Consider the following 19084-nt stretch of genomic DNA (forward strand, 5'->3'; position numbering starts at 1 on the left):
ATTTCTCCTTCCAAGCAAAGTGAATAACCAGGTGCACTGCTTGAAGTTCTGCCCATTAGGAGGACTTCCCTTTACCACTGTCCTTCAGAGAGGTCCCAGAAAGGGGCTGAAGTGCTACCACTGCTCACTTTCGAGTGGTACCTGCATATCGCACAGAACCATCTGTAAACCAGGCATGAGTTTTCTCTTCCTCAGTCAAGTGATCATAAGGAACTCTGCATGAGGCCATAGGTGCAGCCTGGGAGATGGAAGGTAATGTCACAGGAGTGGAGACCATGGGAATTTGGGCCAATTCCTCATGCAACTTATTTGTGCCTTCAGGTCCTGCTCAGGTCTGATCTTGTATATACCACTTCCATTAAATGATGGAGGGCTGCTGTGCATGTCCAACTTTATGACTCTGTGTATCAGGCAACACTCAGTTCATGATGGGCAGCTCAGGTCACATGGTGACTTGGTGTCTCATGGTTACGTGTTCAGTCTTTACTAAAGCCCAGTAACAAGCCAAAGCTGTTTCTCAAAAGGAGAGTAGTTATCTCCAGAGGACGGCAGGGCTTTGCTCCAAAATCCTAAGGGTCTGTGCTATGATTCACCAAGAGGGGCCTTCCAGAGACTCCAGACAGCATCTCTACCTGTCACTGACACTTCAAACATCATTGGATCAGCCAGATCACATGGCCCAAGTGGCAGAGCAGCTTGCACAGCAGCCTGAACCTGTTGCAGAGCCTTCTCTTATTTCTGGGCCCGACTCAAAGCTAGCAGCTTTTCGAGTCACTTGAGAAATAGGCCAGAGTAGCACACCCAAATGAGGAATATGTTGCCTCCAAAATCCAAAGAGGCCACTAGGCATTCTGCCTCCTTTTTAGTTGTGGGAAGAGCCAGATGCAATAATTTATCCTTCACTTTAAAAGGAATATCTCGACATGCCCCACACCACTGGGCCCTTAGAAATTTCACTGAGGCTGAAGGTGCCTGAATTTTTGTGGAATTAATTTCTAGCATGCAATTGTTTTACCAGTAAGACTAGAGTCATTGACACTTCTTTCTTACTAGGTCCAATCAGCATCACGTCATCAATGTAATGGACAGTGTGGTGTCTTCTGAAAGCGAAAGGTGATCAAGGTCCCTGCAGAATAAATTATGACATAGGGTTGGAGAGTTGATGTAACGCTGAGGTAGACAACTGAAGGTGTATTGCTGGCCATGCCAGCTAAAGGCAAACTGCTTCTGTCTTTTGAAACAGGTACGGAGAAAAAGACATTAGCCAGATCAATAGCTGCATACCAGGTCCCAGGAGATGTATTAATTTGCTCAAGCAATGAGACTACATTTGGAACACCAGCTGCAATTGAAGTCATCACCTGGTTAAGGTTTCAATAATCCACTGTCATTCTTCAAGGTCCATCTGTTTTTCTGCACAGGCCAGCAGGTCAGTTGAATGAGGATGTGGTGGGAATCACCACTCTTGCATCCTTCAAGTCCTTGGTGGTGGCAGTAATCTCTGCAATCCCTCCAGGAATGTGGTATTGCTTTTGGTTTCCTATTTTCCTAGGATCATTTATAATGGCTTCCACTTGGCTTTTCCTACCATAATAGCCTTTACTCCATTTGTCAAGGGTTCTGCCAGTTGCTGAGTGTATCTATTCCAATTACGTATTCTGGAGCTGGGGGAATCACCTCAGAATGTGTTCTGGGACCTACTGGACCTACTGTGAGATGGACATGAGCTAAGACTCCATTAACAATCTGACCTCCGTATGCCCCCACTCTGACTGGTGGACCACAGTGATGTTTTGGGTCTCCTGGAATTAGTGTCAGTTCAGAGCCAGTATCCAGTAATCCCTGAAAAGTCTGATTATTTCCTTTTCCCCATTGAACAGTCATTCTCATAAAAGGCCTTAGATCCCTTTGGGAAAGGCTAGGAGAAAGATTAACACTACAATTTTTTGGCAGTGTATTGGAGTCCTTCCTCAAAGGGACCCAGCCTCCCCTTCATTCAAGGGGTTGTGGGTCTTTAAATTCACTCAAATCTGGGAATTTGAGGGACTGTGAGTTTCTATTCTGGGAATTCGAGTTAGACCGCTGTTCCCCTGACCTAAAATTCATCTGTTTGTACAGATCAAATAAATATTTAGTAAATTCCCTATCTATTTCACTCCTAGGGACACTGTGACTAAACAACACCATAAGTCCATATGAGTCAGACTATTCTGATTACTGCTTTGACTCCATTGTCCCTTACTGTAACCACGCCCACCTTGTCTGTGTTGATTGAGTGCAGCCATTTGGTCCCTACTACCATGGGGTTCAATCAGCTCCACTCAAGTTGGGTGCCTTAATTCAGTTAGGGCAGTTCCCACTGTCAAATCTGATTTACATAAAATAGCAATCACAGCAGTCTTCAAAGATGCTGGGATTCCCTTTACAAATTTGTTTTCTCACACTTGTGGTAAAGTGCTTCCTCTGGGCACTCCATGAGTGGGTCTATGGGCCTAACCTGATAAATTCACTTTGGCATGCCAATTTCCCTAAGCCTTTGGATTCCTTCTTCCACAGTATACCAAGGCAGGTCTGGTACTTCAACTTGATATAGTCAGGCCATCAAATCCATGCTTCAGCAACCCAACCAAATAAACTGTTAGATCCTTTCCTAACTTCTCGAGCTGAAACACTGAGTGAAAAATCTGTGCTTAGTGGGCCCATATCAATAAACTCAGACTGATCCATATTCATGTTCCTTGCACCATTATCCCTCATCCTTAATAGCCATTCCCACATACATTCCCCAGGTTTCTGTTTGTATGTATTAGAAAAGTCAAGCAGTTCTTCCGGAGTGTAGTGTACCTCCTCCTGGGTCACACTTTGTATTTCACCTTTTGGGGCTTGCTGGGACTTATAGGTCTAGAAGCCAAAATTGGTAGTGAGGAGCTGTTTTGAGAACATTCAGCATAGTGTGATAAAGCATCTGCCTCAGGCGATGCCCCAGGCAATGACTCAGACAAGTGCTCTTTAGAGGCAGCTGGGTTAATCTCATTAGATAGAAGTGGAGGGGATAATGGTTTTACTGGGCAGGGTGGTTTAGTAGATGGGAGTGAAAGGACTGGTTCTGTTGGCGGGAGTGATTCAATGGAATTTAGGGGCTCAATTTCTCTAGCTTCCTGATTATCTGCCCACATATCCCCATCCTAAGCTTCAGGGTCCCATTTCTTCCCAATCAATGCCCTCACTTTAACTTCAGACATCTCTTGAGGTTGGCAGTTGAGCTGGCACTGTAATTCAGTTACTCTGACAATAAGACTCTGGGTTTGGTTTTGGCAATATGAGCTCTGTTACTGCATGAAATGAGGCTTTCTTTCAAAGCACAAGTGGAAACTTTGAGGTTGTTTATGTGACACTTGAGCTTTGACTCTGAAGCCCTGGGTGCATCACTTCTTTTTACCAGTTTGTCTAGCAAAAGTAGGACTAACCAACCAGCTTCCTTATACTTCTCAATCTAAGAAATCTGTAGAAAGGTATCACACATGCTATCACCCATAGCCTCAGCTTTAACCAATACTTGATCTATTGGCGGTGATATTTTGTGTATCCGAATTGCCACCTCATGCCATGGATTAACAGTGCCCTCTTTACTACTGGAAGTAGAGTCATTAACATCTTTAAGACTAACCAGACTTGAGAACCAATTTAGAAAATTCATCCTTACAACTCTGTTTCCCTAGAACCACTCTCAGTACCAAATGTCTTAGGCTGGGTTCTCTGGAGAAGCAAAACCAGTAAAGCATATAAATATATAGAGAAATTTATATCAAGAAAATGGCTCACATGGTTGTAGAGGCTGGAACATCCCAAGTCTGTGGGTTAGGATAGAGGCTTCTCCTGATGAATATAGCCACAGGGTCTGGCAAACCCCAAGACTGGCAGGTCAGAGAGCAGGGCTCTTGTTCACAGGCTATGAAGATTGACGAATCCCAAAGATTGGCAGGCAAGATCGCAGGTAAACTGCTAGCTCAAGTCTCAAGAACCGGAGGTCAGATGAACAGGGGCCAGTTGCAGGATCCAGGACGAGCAAAAGCCCACAAACCTTGCCAGAATATCCGCTTATATTCAATGGAGGCCACATGCCCAAGGAAACTCCCTTTCACCTGACTGGCTACTCACAGCAGATCCCACCATGGAGGTGATCACATAATATCAAATCTCATCACGAAGTGCTCACACCATCATACAACTATCAGCCACTGAGAATCATGGCCCAGCCAAGTTAACACACAACCTTAACCATCACAGACATCATGCTTCATAAAGTAGAGGGTCAGCAAAAAACAGATGGACTGACACAGTGGCTGCAGCAATGGGCTCAAACACAGCAACATTTGTGAAGATGGTGCAGGGCTGCGCAGTGTTTTGTTCTGTTGTACATAGGGTTGCTATGAGTTGGAACCAACTTGGTGGCACCTAACAACAAAAATCATTATATAGTATGCTTTTCTGTCTCTTAGATTTTGACTTAAAGTCATTTTATCTAACATTAAAATTGCCATGCTTGCTGTTTTTTTATTACTGTTCACATGGACTTTTTTTCCCATGCTTTCACTTTTATTTGTATCTTTGTGCCAAAGTTATCTCTCGTTGAAAGCATATAAATGGGTCATTTCTTTTTTTTGAATTCAGTGTGCCATGCTCGAACTTTTTGGAGTGTTTAATGGATTTGGATTCACAGCATTTACTGGTAAAGGACAACTTATTTCTGCCATTTGTTGTTCAGTTTTTGTGACTTACCTTCTTTGTCGCTCATTTACTCCAGTGTTGACTTCTATTGTATACACATTTTTTCTTCGTGAAGATTTTTGCTTCTTTCTCTTCTTCTTTATTTTTGTGTGTAATTTTTTATTTACTTTCTTTGTGGTTACCATGAAGATTACATTTAATACCTTACATTTATAACAACCTGGTTTATATTAATACCAACTTAAATTCAGTAACATACAAAAACTTTATACTTATGCCAATCCTTCCCTTACCCCATTTATGTTGTTGTTATCACCAATGACTTTTGATCTTGATACTCTGTAATTTAAATTTGAATTTATTTTAGTATTTTATATATATATATATGGCTTTTTTTTTTTTTTTAATGCATTTGCCATTATAAAGCATGAAGGACATACCAGCTGTATTTGTGAACCAAAAATACCCTAATACTTTTCAAGACATTTCCTTCAGTGGAATTTAATTTTCTTCTTGTATATTATAAATTCAAACTACTGTCTAGTTACATTGCTTTTCCCGCTGTAGCCTCCCTTTAGCATTTCCTGTAGGACCATGTCTTGGTCATCTAGTGCTGCTATAATACAAATAACTTAAGTGGATGGCTTTAACAAAGAGAAATTTATCTTCTCACAGTCTAGTAGGCTAGAAGTTCAAATTCAGGGCATAAATCACATCAGATAACAAGATGGTAGACAATCATACAACACTGGGAATCATGACTTAGCCAAGTTGACAGGTATTATTGGGGGATATAACTCAATTCATGACATTCCAGCCTTTGACCCCCAAAAATTCATGTCGTTACCACATGTAAAACATATTCACACCATCATATGATAGCAGAAAGTCTTAAACCAACTCCAAGTCCAAAATCCAAAAATTCCTCTTCATCTGTGAAATCTAGAATTCAAGTTATCTGCTTCCAAAGTACAATTGTGCAACAGCCACAAAGTAGATATTTCCATTACAAACGGGAAAAATTGGAGGGAAAGAAGGGATAACAGGCACCAAGCAAGTCAGCAGAACACATTACATTAGCCCTCAAGGCTTTGAAAATAATCCTCCATTCTGAGAGAATTTACACAATGGCCCTGCCCTCCAGACTCTAGGAATTGGCCACACTCTCTAGCTTCTGAGTGGAGGCCCCTCGGGTCTGGGCTTCAGCTCCACATTCCAGGACCACTGGGACAGCAACTCTGCTTCCTCGGTCTAGTTCATCTGAGTGGTGACTCCATCCTAAGAAACACCAGAGGCCATAGTTGCACCTTTGAAACCTCAGAGTTCGTGGACACATCTTTTGAGACTGAGGCAGTTCACCTTCCTGTGTTCCTTGCCTCTTTACCTTCTGCTTCCCTGTTTCTTGGTCTCTCAGCTCCTAGAGCCTAAAGCCCACATCTACCCTGCTGAGGCAAGGGTTCCAAAGCTCTGTAGCTCCACCGATAAGTGCCTGGAGTCACCCGACTCCACCAGTAAACTTTGGCTGGAAGGTAGTACTCTGCTCTCATGCTCCATGGGTCGGTCCCTGTGCTGTCTGGCACTGGTCTCCTGTTTCTGCTGCTGCTGGTCCTCTGCTGCTGCCAGTCCTCTATCCATTCACAGTTTTAAAACTGCTTCCACATTTTAGGTATCTGTTAGAGCAGCACCCCATTCCTGTTCCCAGATTCTGTCTTGGTCATCTAGTGCTTCTATAACAGAAATACCACAAGTAGATGGCTTAAACAAAGAGACATTTATCTTGTTACAGGCTAGTAGGCTAGAAGTACAAATTCAGGGTGTAGATCACATCAGATAACAAAATGGTAGACAATCATACAATACTGGGAATCATGACCTAGCCAAGCTGACAGATATTTTGGGAGGACACAATTCAATTCATGACATACCAGCATAGTGATAACACATTTCTACAGTTTTTATCTGGGGATGTCTAAATTTGCTCCAGTTTTTGAATGACAGTTTTTGCCAGATATAATATTCCTGGTCAATAATTCTTTTCTTTTGGCACTTTAAATATATCATCCCACTGCCTTCTTGCCTGCATGGTTCTGAGGAGGAATTGGCACTTGGTCTTATTGAGGCTTTCTTGTATGTAATATTTTGCTTTTCTAGTGATGCTCTCAAAATTTTCTTTGTTCTTGGTTTTTGAGAGTTTGACTGTAATATGCCTCCGTGTAGCTTTTTTTGAATTTATCCTCCTTGAATCTGCCTGACCATGGGTGGATACATTTCTGTCTTTCATAATATCTGGGACGTTTTCTGCCATTATTTCTTCAAAAATTATTCCTGTCTTTTTCTCCCCACTTCTCTTTAGGAGACCTCCATAACGTGTATATTATTCCACTTGATGGTGTCCCTCAGATCCCTTAGGTTTGTTCATTTTTCTTTGCTCTTTGTTCTTTTTTGCTTCTCAGACTGAACAATCTCAATTACCCTATCTTTGAGTTCACTGATCCTGTCTCTGTCAATTCAAATCTGCCATTGAGCTCTTCCAGAGAACTGTTTATTTGTGTTATTATACTTTCCAGCTCCAGTATTTTTTTATTTCTGTTTCTTGAAATTCTTGTTCTTGTATCATTTTCCCAATTTCCTTCAGTTCTTTTTCCATGTTTTTCTCCCTTTCAAAATGCTTATTACTGATGCTTTAAAGCCTTTGTCTGCTGATTCCATTATCTACCCTTCCTCGAGAACAGTTTCTGTCTGCTTACTTTGTGTTAGCATGGGCCAAACTTTCCTGCCTCCTCATATCCTTTGAGATTGTCTGTTGTAATCGGGAAATTGAGTTATTTTACTATGATAACTCTGGAGATTAGAGTCTTTCCCTTCTGTAGTGTTTGCTTTTCTTCTTCATTATTATTATTATTATTGTAGATTGTTTAAAGTTGTAGTTACACTGCAGATTCCCCATCTAGGTGCACTTGCTGTTGTCCCTTCCCTATTGGTCTCCCTGCCCAGGGGTACTGGCTGTTACTGTTTCACATCTAGTTTACCTGAGTCGAGGTGCTGGTCATGCCACTTAGCACCAAACTCTATGGTTTGTAGCACTTGCTGCTCTCTCCTCTCCACCAGGTTCTAGGACAACTGACAGTATCACTCTGATACCAGATGCCCCCTCACCAGGGATGCTGGTTATGCTCCTCTAGCACCTTGTTCCCCAGGTTGGAATTACCAGCTGTCTCTCATTGCTCACCACAAATCTCTCCCACTACCAGAGTTTACCGTGGAATTCTGACACTAGACCACCCCCCAAGCCCCCCCACCCCCACTCAGGAGTTTCAGCTGTTGCAGATGCACCACAAGGCTCTTCTGTCAGGATATTGGCTGTGCTGCCCCAGCTTCAGAATATTCCCCTGGAAGTGGTAGTGTAAGGGGGGGAGCTCGTATTCGGGAAGAGAAAGAGGCAGGGGGTGGTGACATTCCTCAATAAGATGGTCCCTACATAGTTAAACTTTAAGCCAAAGAAATGATCTTTACAGGAGTCTTTCATTTGTTAAAGTCCTTAACTTGATAAAGTCCCTAACTTGATAAGATCCCTAACTTGGTAATTAAACCTTAAGCCAAGGAAATAGTCTTCATAGGGGGGTCTTGTCCTAGCTTTTCAGTGTTAATAGAGACAGATAAAGAGAAAAAAAGGGTATAAAACCCTGAGAAAACAACTATCAGGGCACTCAGATTATTTCTTTACCTGAGTAGCCCACTTGACCCCAGTCAAGTGTACTTTTACTACTAACCCTCTGCTTGCTAATAAGCCTCTGCTCGCTTGAAGCTATTTGTCTCAGTGTTTGAATTCTTTCCTACACCAAAGACAAGAACCGAAGCCATTTTCTGGTAACAGTAGCTGTTGCCTACTCACTACATGTCCTCACTGTTCATAAACTCCAGTCCACAGTGTGTTTACCTTGTTGCTTCTTCCCAGGACTCATGAGAACTCCAGCCCACCCTATGCTTGCCAAGCTGCTCTGACCCTTGTTCCACTGCTCAGGTGTTTCAGCCTGCATCGTGCTCACCAAGTCTCCTTGTCCTGGGCCTGAGTACTCAAGAATTCAGGCCCATGTTATTCTCACCATGCTATACTTTCCGAGACCTTTAGGAAACTCCCACCCATGTTATGCTCACTGGGCCACTCTGTCACAGGTCTGACCACTCAGGTGTCTTGCTTAATAGTGTGTCCACTGTTTCTCTTTGTCCCTGGCCCAGCTGTTCATGTGCTGTGGCCTGAGCTTCATCCTCTGTGTTGTTCTTGCTTGAGACTCACAGGAATTTCAGCCTAAGTTGGCTCACCAAACCTCTCTGCCCAGGTCCAACTGCTCAGGTGTTTTGGTGTGCTGTGCCCATCACACCTGTCTTTCCCATGGCCACCTGTTCAGGTACTGCAACCTGAATTGTGCACACAGCACTGCTATTTCCCAGGACTCACTGGAACTCCAGTCTTTATTGTGTTCACCAAGTGTGTCTCAGGTTTGACCCACTTTGTGCTTTGCTGCTCCAATACTGAGCTCTCTGACAGGAGGCAGTGACTGCAGTCACCCCAAGGCCATGCCGAGCTCGGTAGGGGAGTGGAATGAAGATACATGGAGACTTCCACCCTACCACCATCTGTATGATATATATTTTTTTGATTCAGTGTTCATTTTAGTCCTCCAACCCTTTATGTCCAGAATTCTGAGAATATCAATTTCACCATTTTTTTTTTTTTTTCCTTTCTGGATTTGTTGCAGGGAAATGGGAGCACAAGACTGCTTACACCACCATCTCACTCTGCTCCATCCTTATGGTTCTTATAGTCTCCTTTTAATTTTAGGAGTGTCTTTTAGGAACTACATGTCTCATGACGCTCAATAGTTACTTCAATTCGACTTGAGTTTTTTTCTAATTTAAGTAAATTTAAATTTATTTAAATTCGAGTAAATAAAATTATTTAAGTGAAAATTAATTATGGTATATTTGAGGGTGCTAACTGTACTTATCTCAGGGATTGATATTAGGAGGAATATTTTTATTCTTTCCTGTTTTCTACTGTGCATCATATTTAGACTTAAAATTTTCTGATAATTTTTGTTTTTCGCTTCTCTCCCACAGATCAGATCTGTTCCTTACAAAATGGTTCATTTCCAGGTAGACCAGATTCTTGGCCCTAACTCAACTATTGTATAAGCCAAAAATTTTGATTATCGAAACTTTTTACCACTTCATCAGAGCTGATAATGAATATATTACAAAAGTATGGTCAGAGGCAAGGGTTTGCTTCTGAGGGGTAGAAAAATTGGAATTAAGTGGAAAAAAAAATCCCCAATGAGATGAGGATTGACTCGCAGGAGGGTATTCCCAAGGGACAGCAGGAAAGGCGATAATGTCAGGGACATGCCCTATCAGAGCAGTGACTCAGGATATACATAGACAGAGAGTGCCCAAGAAAGCCAAGTTGATGGGAAAGCAGTTTTCAAACAAAAATTAACTGATTAAACTGAATATTTCAGTTGGCACATTTACAAAACTTCTTCAAAATTATAAAAACAGTATATGGTAAAGATGGAAAGCATAAAACATATTCAAACACTGGTTTTTACATTTTTCTTCTTGATGTTTCTCTATTGTGCTTTTTCTAAAATGTTTACACAGGTGTTTTGATCAGAGAATAGTGTAATTAGCCATAACATAATAGATCATCATCAGTGCCTCTGAGCTCTTGGAGATAAACAGCTGTGTTTGGCAGTGTCCAGACACAGAGGGGCCATGTGTGGAGCTGCCCAGCACTGTGGAGTGACTCCCTGTGGCAGTGTCCAGGCACAGGGCGCCCATGTGTGGAGCTGCCTGGCACTGTGAAGAGACTCCCTGTGGCAGCGTCCAGGCAGAGGGGCCGTGTGTGAAGCTGCCCGCACTGTGAAGAGGCTCCCTGTGGCAGTGTCCAGGTACAGGGCGGCCATGTGTGGAGCTGCTCGGCACTGTGAGGAGGCTCCCTATGTAAGAATATGACACTGGTCCACCTCGGGGAGGAATTCTAGAACCTCCCTGCAGGGTGGGAGGACAGTACACCCACAGGCCTGCAGAGGAAGCATCTGAACACATTTCCTGAGGGGAAAGGTGGGCCTCCTCCTTTCCCAAACACTGTCATCTGAGCAAGGCAGAAGTAAGACTTGGCAATCAGATCACCTGGGTCTGAATCCAGCTCTGCCATGACCCTGGGCAAGCTCTTCAATTGCCTTTCTCTGCTTTCCGGTCCACACAAAAGATTAACAATCTGGTTGTTCTAAGAATTAAGAGATAGTATATACTAAGCACACAGATTACTACCTAATAAAATAATTGTTGTTGTTAGGCACTGTGGAGTCAGTTCCGACTCACAGCAACCCTGCGTACAACAGAACGAAACACTGCCCAGTGCTGCACCATCCTCACATTAGTTGCTATGCTTGAGTCCATTGTTGCAGACACTGTGTCAATCCATCTTATTGAGGGTCTTCCTCTTTTTCACTGACCCTCTACTTTACCAAGCATGATGTCCTTCTCCAGGGACTGATCCCTCCTGGTAACATGACCAAAGTATGTGAGACGAAGACTTGCCATCCTTCCTTCTAAGGAGCATTCTAGTTGTATTTCTTCAAAGACAAATTGTTCTTTTGGCAGTCCATGGTATATTCAATATTCTTCACCAACACTACAATTCAAAGGCATCATTTGAAAACACCATGGCTTGGGACAGGTGCATCTTAGTCTTCAAGGTGACATCTTTGCTTCTCAACACTTTAAAGAGATCTTTTGCAGCAGATTTGCCCAATGCAATGTGTCTTTTGATTTCCTGACTGCTGCTTCCCTGGGTGTTGACTGTGGATCCAAGTAAAATGAAATCCTTGACAACTTCAATCTTTTCTCTGTTTATCATGATATTGCTTATTGGTCCAGTTGTGAGGACCAATTAGTGCTCATTAAATTTTCATGATAGTGTTAAGGGCTTGCTCAGTTCCTAAGCCACTCCTGAGAAAGCACAGGCAAACTGACATAATTTCCTGAGGCCATCAACACAGACCTGTGGTGTAGAAATGTGGACATGGAAGGCACCTAACCCATTCTATGTGCTCATGGAGAGGAGGACAGAGAGCCAAGACGTGTGCTGAGAGGTGAGTTGCCCTGGGTTTATGGAACCCAGAATAAAAAGTCATTGAACATAACGTACTTGAATTAACTTAGCGTATCAAAGAGCCAATTAGTAGAGGTCAGGATGAGGCAGAAAGACTGCTTGTGGCCCAAGCACTCTACACACAAGACCATGCCACTTCAGCTCCACTCAGAGGGCACATGTCTGCTTCCTCAGCCCACTTGCCCTGACACCTGGGTATTACCAAATAATAGAAGGATTTTTTTTACATGACAATTATTAAGCCCTTCTTTATGCCAACCTCTCTATATATGTGATTCCCATTTTACAGTAAAGAAAACAGAGGCTCAGAATGGAGTCCTCATTTGGTCACACATGCAATATGTGCTGAGCCAAGAGATCTGACTCCAGAGCCCAGGCCTGGCAGCTGGCATCATCTTTCAATCTTAGGTTAACACACTCTCTTGGGAGAGTGTCCAGTGAACCTGGAGCAGTCTTGGAGCCTCTCATGGAAAGTGGGTGCCGAAGACACAGCAGACACATGCGGCGTGGTGCAGACCTGGTACCCCGCCACAGCCCACCTCCAGAAACTCTTGGTGCTCTAAGGGATTTATTATTTCCCACTTTATGGGTGAGAGAGAGAGGGGCTTGGCTTCCCAGACCGGGCTGTCTCTCCCCTGGACTATATGCCTCTAACCTCGCAACACACCCTGGCTCAGCTGGCTGAAGGGAAACATGACACACAGGCACCCAGAAGGCTACTTACTGACAACGTTGGTGTCACTGAACTTGAAACTGCAGAGAACATCCTCCTTGTTCTGTGCGTTTTGAAAGCCACTTCCATGAACCACCACTTCATACTTCTCTACAAGGGCAAGAGTGAAAAGGCTGAGTGAGGACCCGTCTGGTGCTGTCTCTGAGCCAGCTTCTGTACATCCTCATCTGTTGTCACGGAGGGTCTGCTGTGATGGGGCTGCCTGAGCCTCATGCTCTGGGTCCTCCTAACACTGCCCCTGATCCGTGTGGTCCAGGAAAGACACCTTCCTTGGCTCTTCCACAGTGGCAAACCCACCCTGGGATTTCTTACCCTGAGATTCCACAGGAAGCCTCAGGGCACAGGGAGCAGGTGGTGCTCTCGGCCAAGCTTTCCTCACAGCTGAGGGAGGTGTCAGAGGACACAGGACACACCACCTCTTCCTCAGGCCTGAGCTAGTCAACCAGCCTAGATGCCTACAAGACTTACTGGACTCTTAGGGGGTGTGAACCTCCTCCCTATCTTTCCATGTTCCCATGACAAGCTACAGACCCCAGGAGTGGGGCCAGGACCCCATGAGGCAAGCATGGGGCCTAAGACCCTCTTGGGAAGAATCCATCATGGGAGGAAAAGCCTGTCTTAGTTATGGTTCCAGAACCCTGTAGATGACTCCTCACCCCCCTACCTCTTTCTGTCCCACCAAGGACCACCCACCCTATCCTGCAGTTCACCAAGCATTTCCTTCTGCCAGTGTGGAGTTTGAGGTGCAGTTCAAGATATACCCCCAGAAGGGGTGCCCCACCCTACTCCATGCTTCCCTGCCCCTAAATCAAAGATCACAGGCAGATACAGAGAAAGCAGGTGAGTAGGTGGCCCTCAGGGAGTGAGCCAGGACTAGACGCAGACCTGTTTCTACAAGCTCATTCCTCTCCACAGCCCTGCCTCCTGGCTCAAACCTGTTGCCTTGGTGTTCATTCTTGGTGTCAGAGTAGAACTGTGTTCCATAGTGTTTTCATTGGCTGGTTTTTCAGCAACAAATCTCCAAGGTGTCTCTGGGCGGACTCGAACATTTAACCTTTCCATTAGAAGCCAAGCCCATTAACCCTTTTCACCACCTAGGGACTCCGCCTCCTGGCCCAGGCCCAGCTAATTCCAACCCCGATGCTTCAGGTGGGCAGGTCAATTAACCTGAGGATCACGCCCTCTGAGACGCCCAGTGCAACCTTGGACCTGATAGTCCCTATTCCCCCTTCTTCCCATCGCCCTGCAGCACACAGCCCCTCAAGGCAGAGTTGGAAAATTCTCTGCTTTAAAGAAAACAGAGATTCTTGGCCCTTGTGCTAAAGCTGGCCTGATGACCTCTTCATTACGCTTTAGAGTGGTTTCAAAAAATAGGAGCCCACATTTAGAAAACTAGACTCTTCCCCGATTATCCAGATTTTGAAAATTGGAAGATTTGGCATCAGTGGGTTTGCCTTCCTGCCCGTCAGGAGGGAGCTGAGGGCTACCACCCTCCTCAGACCAAGCAGCATAGTGCCCACCCACTCTCCAGGACCCTCACCCTGGGCCTGTGCTTGCTGGCTGTGCCCAGCCTGCTCTTCTTGCTCACAGTGCCTGCCTGGCCACTACGGGCTCCCTAGGAAGTGCCTGAGGCATTTGGGAGCATGGGGAGAGCACAGGGGCTTTGAGAAAGAGACGGCAAGGCCAGCCCAAAGGCCCTGTGCCTGAGCATCACAGATGCAGCCCACCTGGACAGGCTTGGGGTCACTAAGATGGTGTCCTTCCCACGCTCTGTATCACGATGCTGGTTCTCATTCCATGGCACCAAGTGCACACTCAATATCCTATTGAGGCTTGCCCAGTGTTAAAAATAATCAAAACTTGAAGAAATTGAAAAATAAGGTTTATTCCAAGCAGTTATTCTATATGCATTATAAGGAGACCATTCTGATTCCAAAAAAAAAGCTAATGGCTCAAAGTAAGCTAGTTACAATGAAGCTTATAAAGAGCGGACAAGAACAGAAGATTAACTGTTGGCTAATCTTAACATGAACCCTGCCCTCCTCCTTTTACTGAGATCAACTGATATCAAGTCACAAGGTGATCACTGGCCTGCCACCCACCGATATCTTTTGAAATTTGAATTAAGTAAGCCTGGCTTGGAATAGGAAGGAAAAGCTTAGCAATCCTGTGTGAAAAAAGCCACTGGCAGGATGTGGTTAAGAATTTTTATGATTAATACATTATTAATAAAAAAACAAAAGTATACCTGCTGAGCCTACTTATGTACAACCAAACACCTCATGAGATATGATTTCTTGGTTTGGAGGTTTAGGGTCATGGTTTCAAGAGGACATCCCAGTTAACTGCCCTAATAACCTGTTTAGTGTTTCTGTTCTACCTCCTAGTTCATTTCATGCTGCATGGGGTCTTAAAAGGTGGCAAGTGGCCATCCAAAATATAACACTTGGTCTGTACTCACCTGGAGTAACAGAGGATGGAGAGTCAGGAATAAGAGGAGAGTAAGGAATGTGTGGCTAATTGCCTCCATAAGCAACTTGAGACCAGAAGAACTATATGATGCCTGGCTGCCGTTACTGAACACTTAAAGGTTCTATTGAAGATTCCTGATCAAAAGGGGGAAAATGTAGAACAGAATCTAAAATTCTCAGGGACTCCAGAGTTCCTGGAGCCATGGGGGGCTGATGAATCCCTGAAACTATTGCCCTGAGATAATTTTTAAACCTTAAACCAAAAATATCCTCTCAAGTCTTCTTAAAACCAAGCAATAATTTAGCTTAACTAGTAAAAAAGATCTGCCTTGAGCACTATGCTCTTTTAAGACCCATCTGTCTATATGTGACCAAATTAACAACAGAAACTTGAAAAATCAGATAGAAACCTTGGGGGGCAGTGAATTTATGTTAATGAGGGAGGAATAACTCAGAAAAGGAGGGTAAGAACAGCCGTACAACTTGAAGAATGTAATCAGTGGCACTGAACTGTACAGGTAGAAACTGTTGAATTGGTATATGTTTTGCTGCATATATTCTCAAAAACGACAATATATTTTTTTTAATAAAAAAAATACAGTATTAATAATTATTCAAGTATTTGGTTTCATGGGTAAGAAAAACTCTAAAACCAAAGTAAGATGTCTGTTATTAATTTTTCTCTTTGACACCAGCAAGGCCTGCATCTCTTATGGACCCTTTCACCAGCCAGACTCAGCCCGCGTCAAGCCTTGCCCCCTAGTCTCAAGGAAGGGAGGATTCCGATTTACGCTCTAGGATTATTTATTGCAAGGAAGCATTGCTTGCGGCTGTAATTAGAAGTGGCCAGAGAGGGTAAACTTGCCCTCAGACTAACACACACACGCACAGACAGATGGCCAGTGTCCGGCAGGGAGGAGGGGTGGGAACTGAGCATTGTCCCATGCTGCTTGGCACAGCCTCTTCCAGACACAACTGTCACTTCTGATCGACTTTTAATTCATGTGTCGCTTTAACGCAGCAACTCTGGTTCTGGTGTCAGCCCCCGGGGAGATGCAGACTCACGCGCACCAAGAAGCAAGCATGGGATGCTCACTGCAGAATGCCTCCTAAAAGCGGCAAATTAGGAGCAATCTCAGTACAGACTCAGAGAGGACGACTAAAACAAGTACATCTGACACATCCACATAATGAAATATTGGGCAGAAATCTGCACAATGCACTGCATACTCCCGCGTGTAAAAACCCTTTTAGGCTGACTGGCACAGATTCGCACATTTAAAGGTGCTGGGTCCTCCCCCTGCACCACACGGCTGCCCCATCCCTCCCCACAGCTGTCCCATCCCAGGCCACAGCAGGTGCCACCTCTGCCGCCTCCAGGGGGTAAAAAGCCACAGGCATACTCAGCCCACACACAATATGGATGAATACCCAAAACAGGGTGCCTCGTGCACCGGCCAGACATCGAGAGTGCACACTGTCTGATTCCACTGATGTGATGTCCTAAAGCAACTCGTCTACGAGGAAGAAACCAGAACAGTAGCTGTCTCTGGGCGGGGATCGCCTGGGAAGGGTCGGAGGGGGTTTTCTGGGTGATGGGAACTTTCGGTATCAAACTGCGATGTGGGGTTCCACAGGCGTATGCACTTGTGTGAACTCATCACGTGATACACTTAAGATCTGTGCATCTCAAAAAGAGAAGGCAAACAAATACGGGTTCCTGGTGAAGGATATGCAGGCTGAAGTGTTCAGGGGAGATGAAGCTCAAGGTCTGTAACTTGCTTTGAAATGCATCAAAAGTAAGATCGTTTGATGAATATATGGAGAGGTGGATAGATATGCGATAAAGAAAACACGATAAAGTAGTAATTATACAGTCTAGGTGGTGGTACAGGAGTGTTCATAGTACACTTCTCTCAAGTTCACTGTAGGTTTGAGCATCTCTATAATAAAATGTTGGGAAGAAAACAAAGAGCTGAATGAGAAAAGGAAAGCCACAGACACAACCAACCAAACGTCATGTCACCTGGTGGGTGGCCAATGCCTTATGACAGAGACAGACCACAGGCTGTGGGGCTTCAGAGGGCCAGTCCACCAGGGAAGAGAAGGCCCCTCAAAAGATGGGTGGCCCAACCCAACCAAGGAAGATAAGGAACATTGGAACCTGGGGCAACTACACCCAGACCTGCCTCTGCAGCAGAGGGCAGGCCTTGGAGGCCTGGTTGTAGGCTCAGGGCTTTACAGACCCCACCAGGCTGGGATGAGGGGTGTGGAATACATACCCATGGCCTGGAGTATGAGGGGTGGCTCCAGCTCCACTCGGTGCATTAATGTCTCCTGAATGGAATCCTGTAAAAATGGCTTAGTCTCTTTCATTCAGGGTCTGGGCTCTTGCCTCGTCCTTTGCCCCAAGTGGCTGTCACCCTGTATGTGGCAACTTCTGACAAGATGACAGTTTATAGAAGGTCAGGGTTGGGAATGCTGGGCCACACGGGCAGAGGCAGTGTGCTGAGCGGGTGTCAATGGGCACCTGTCACCTCAGCTTTGCATTTGCACCCAAGAAGTGACGACTCAAATCTTCAACTGGGGTTTGACGTGGCTGCTCAAAAAGGCCTGTGTGTGTCCAGGGGACATAATCAGAGAAATGAAGCTGTCAGGCCTGCTGACGTCTGGGCAACTTCAATCAGGAGAAACAGGAAAAGGTACTATGGGGTGGGGGTATTTTGACCTCCACCTCTACCACTCACACTGCAAGCCCTCCCGAGGCCACCTATTACACTGAAGACCCCGCACCCACCTCTATCCCTCACCTTGTAGCCCCCATGTCCCTATCCCCACCCCTCACACTGTAGCACCCAGTATTTACACTCCCACCCTTCAAATTACAGCCTCCAGCCCCCATTCACTCCTCACAGGGCAATCGCCTTTCCCTACCTCCACATTTCAAACTGCAGTACCAGAACCCATACTTGTCAAAAAAAATTAATAACCGGCATTTCACTTTGATTTTAAGGGGTTTTCTTACCTATGAAACAAAAAATTAATTCCCCAAAACCACAGAACTATTAACTCCCCCAACCCCAGCATTAATGAGTGTCAATAATAAGGAAACTGAGACCCAATTTAACAGTGATTGAATCTTTGCAAGCCCCTTTGTGATCAAGACACCTTTTGGGAGGAGGTGGGGCCAAGATGGCTGACTAGGTAGAAGCTACCTCGGATCCCTCTTGCAACAAAGACTCAGAAAAACAAGTGAATCGATCACGTACATGACAATCTACGAACCCTGACCATCAAACACAGATTCAAAGAGTTGACCTGAGTAACAGAGACTGAGAACGAACAATCACGGGGAAGCAGCGACTGTTTTCGGAGCCGGGAGCCAGCGTCCCAGTCAGGAAACCCTGGGGCTGGGCTTTGGACTGGGCACAGGGGAGCCGAGCACGGCATCCTGAGAGGGCGCAAACAAGGGACACAGCCCTAACCCCCAGAAGTGACCTTGGGGGAAGCCGAGCCGGTGCACGCAGACAGCGCGGCGACGCGGCTGATAGGAGGAGAAGTCACCGGGAGGCAGCAAATGGTTTTGGAGCCGGGAGTGCCGCGTCCCAGCTGGGGAACCTTGGCGCTGGGCTTAGGACTGGGAACGGAGGAACTAACCACGGCTTCTGAGACAGTGCAAGCATGGGATGCGGGCCTGACCCTCGGGGGCAATCTCTACCCAGCCAGCTCACACAGTCGACGCGCCCCTCGGGAATCTCAGATAAAACAGTCATCCCAAGCAAGATAAGTGACTTTGTCTATATTCCTGGGTGCTACTCTCTCCTATTTATCTGAACCCTCCCCTCCCCTTCCCAGGCGGCTTCATTAACATTGGAATTTCCTGAGCCAGAGAGTGAACTGTGCTGTGTTTTTTCTTTCTTTCTTTTTTTTTTTTTGGTCTTTTCCTAACCCATTCTCCAAGCCTGAGAGAAGCAGCTA

The 19084-nt window shown here is 45.1% G+C and overlaps 1 protein-coding gene across 1 annotated transcript in view; it reads right to left on the bottom strand.

Annotated features, from left to right (window-relative positions):
* LOC126059296 (anthrax toxin receptor-like) overlaps positions 1 to 19084 on the bottom strand; it is a 158208-nt gene that overhangs the window by 19700 nt on the left and 119424 nt on the right. The window contains exon 13 of the mRNA XM_049854949.1: positions 12627 to 12725. Within this exon, the coding sequence (XP_049710906.1) occupies positions 12627 to 12725 (99 nt within the window). The remainder of the gene's footprint in view (positions 1 to 12626; positions 12726 to 19084) is intronic.

The sequence above is a fragment of the Elephas maximus genome, chromosome 16 (assembly GCF_024166365.1).
Source record: "Elephas maximus indicus isolate mEleMax1 chromosome 16, mEleMax1 primary haplotype, whole genome shotgun sequence".
NCBI classification, from domain to species: Eukaryota; Metazoa; Chordata; class Mammalia; order Proboscidea; family Elephantidae; genus Elephas; species Elephas maximus.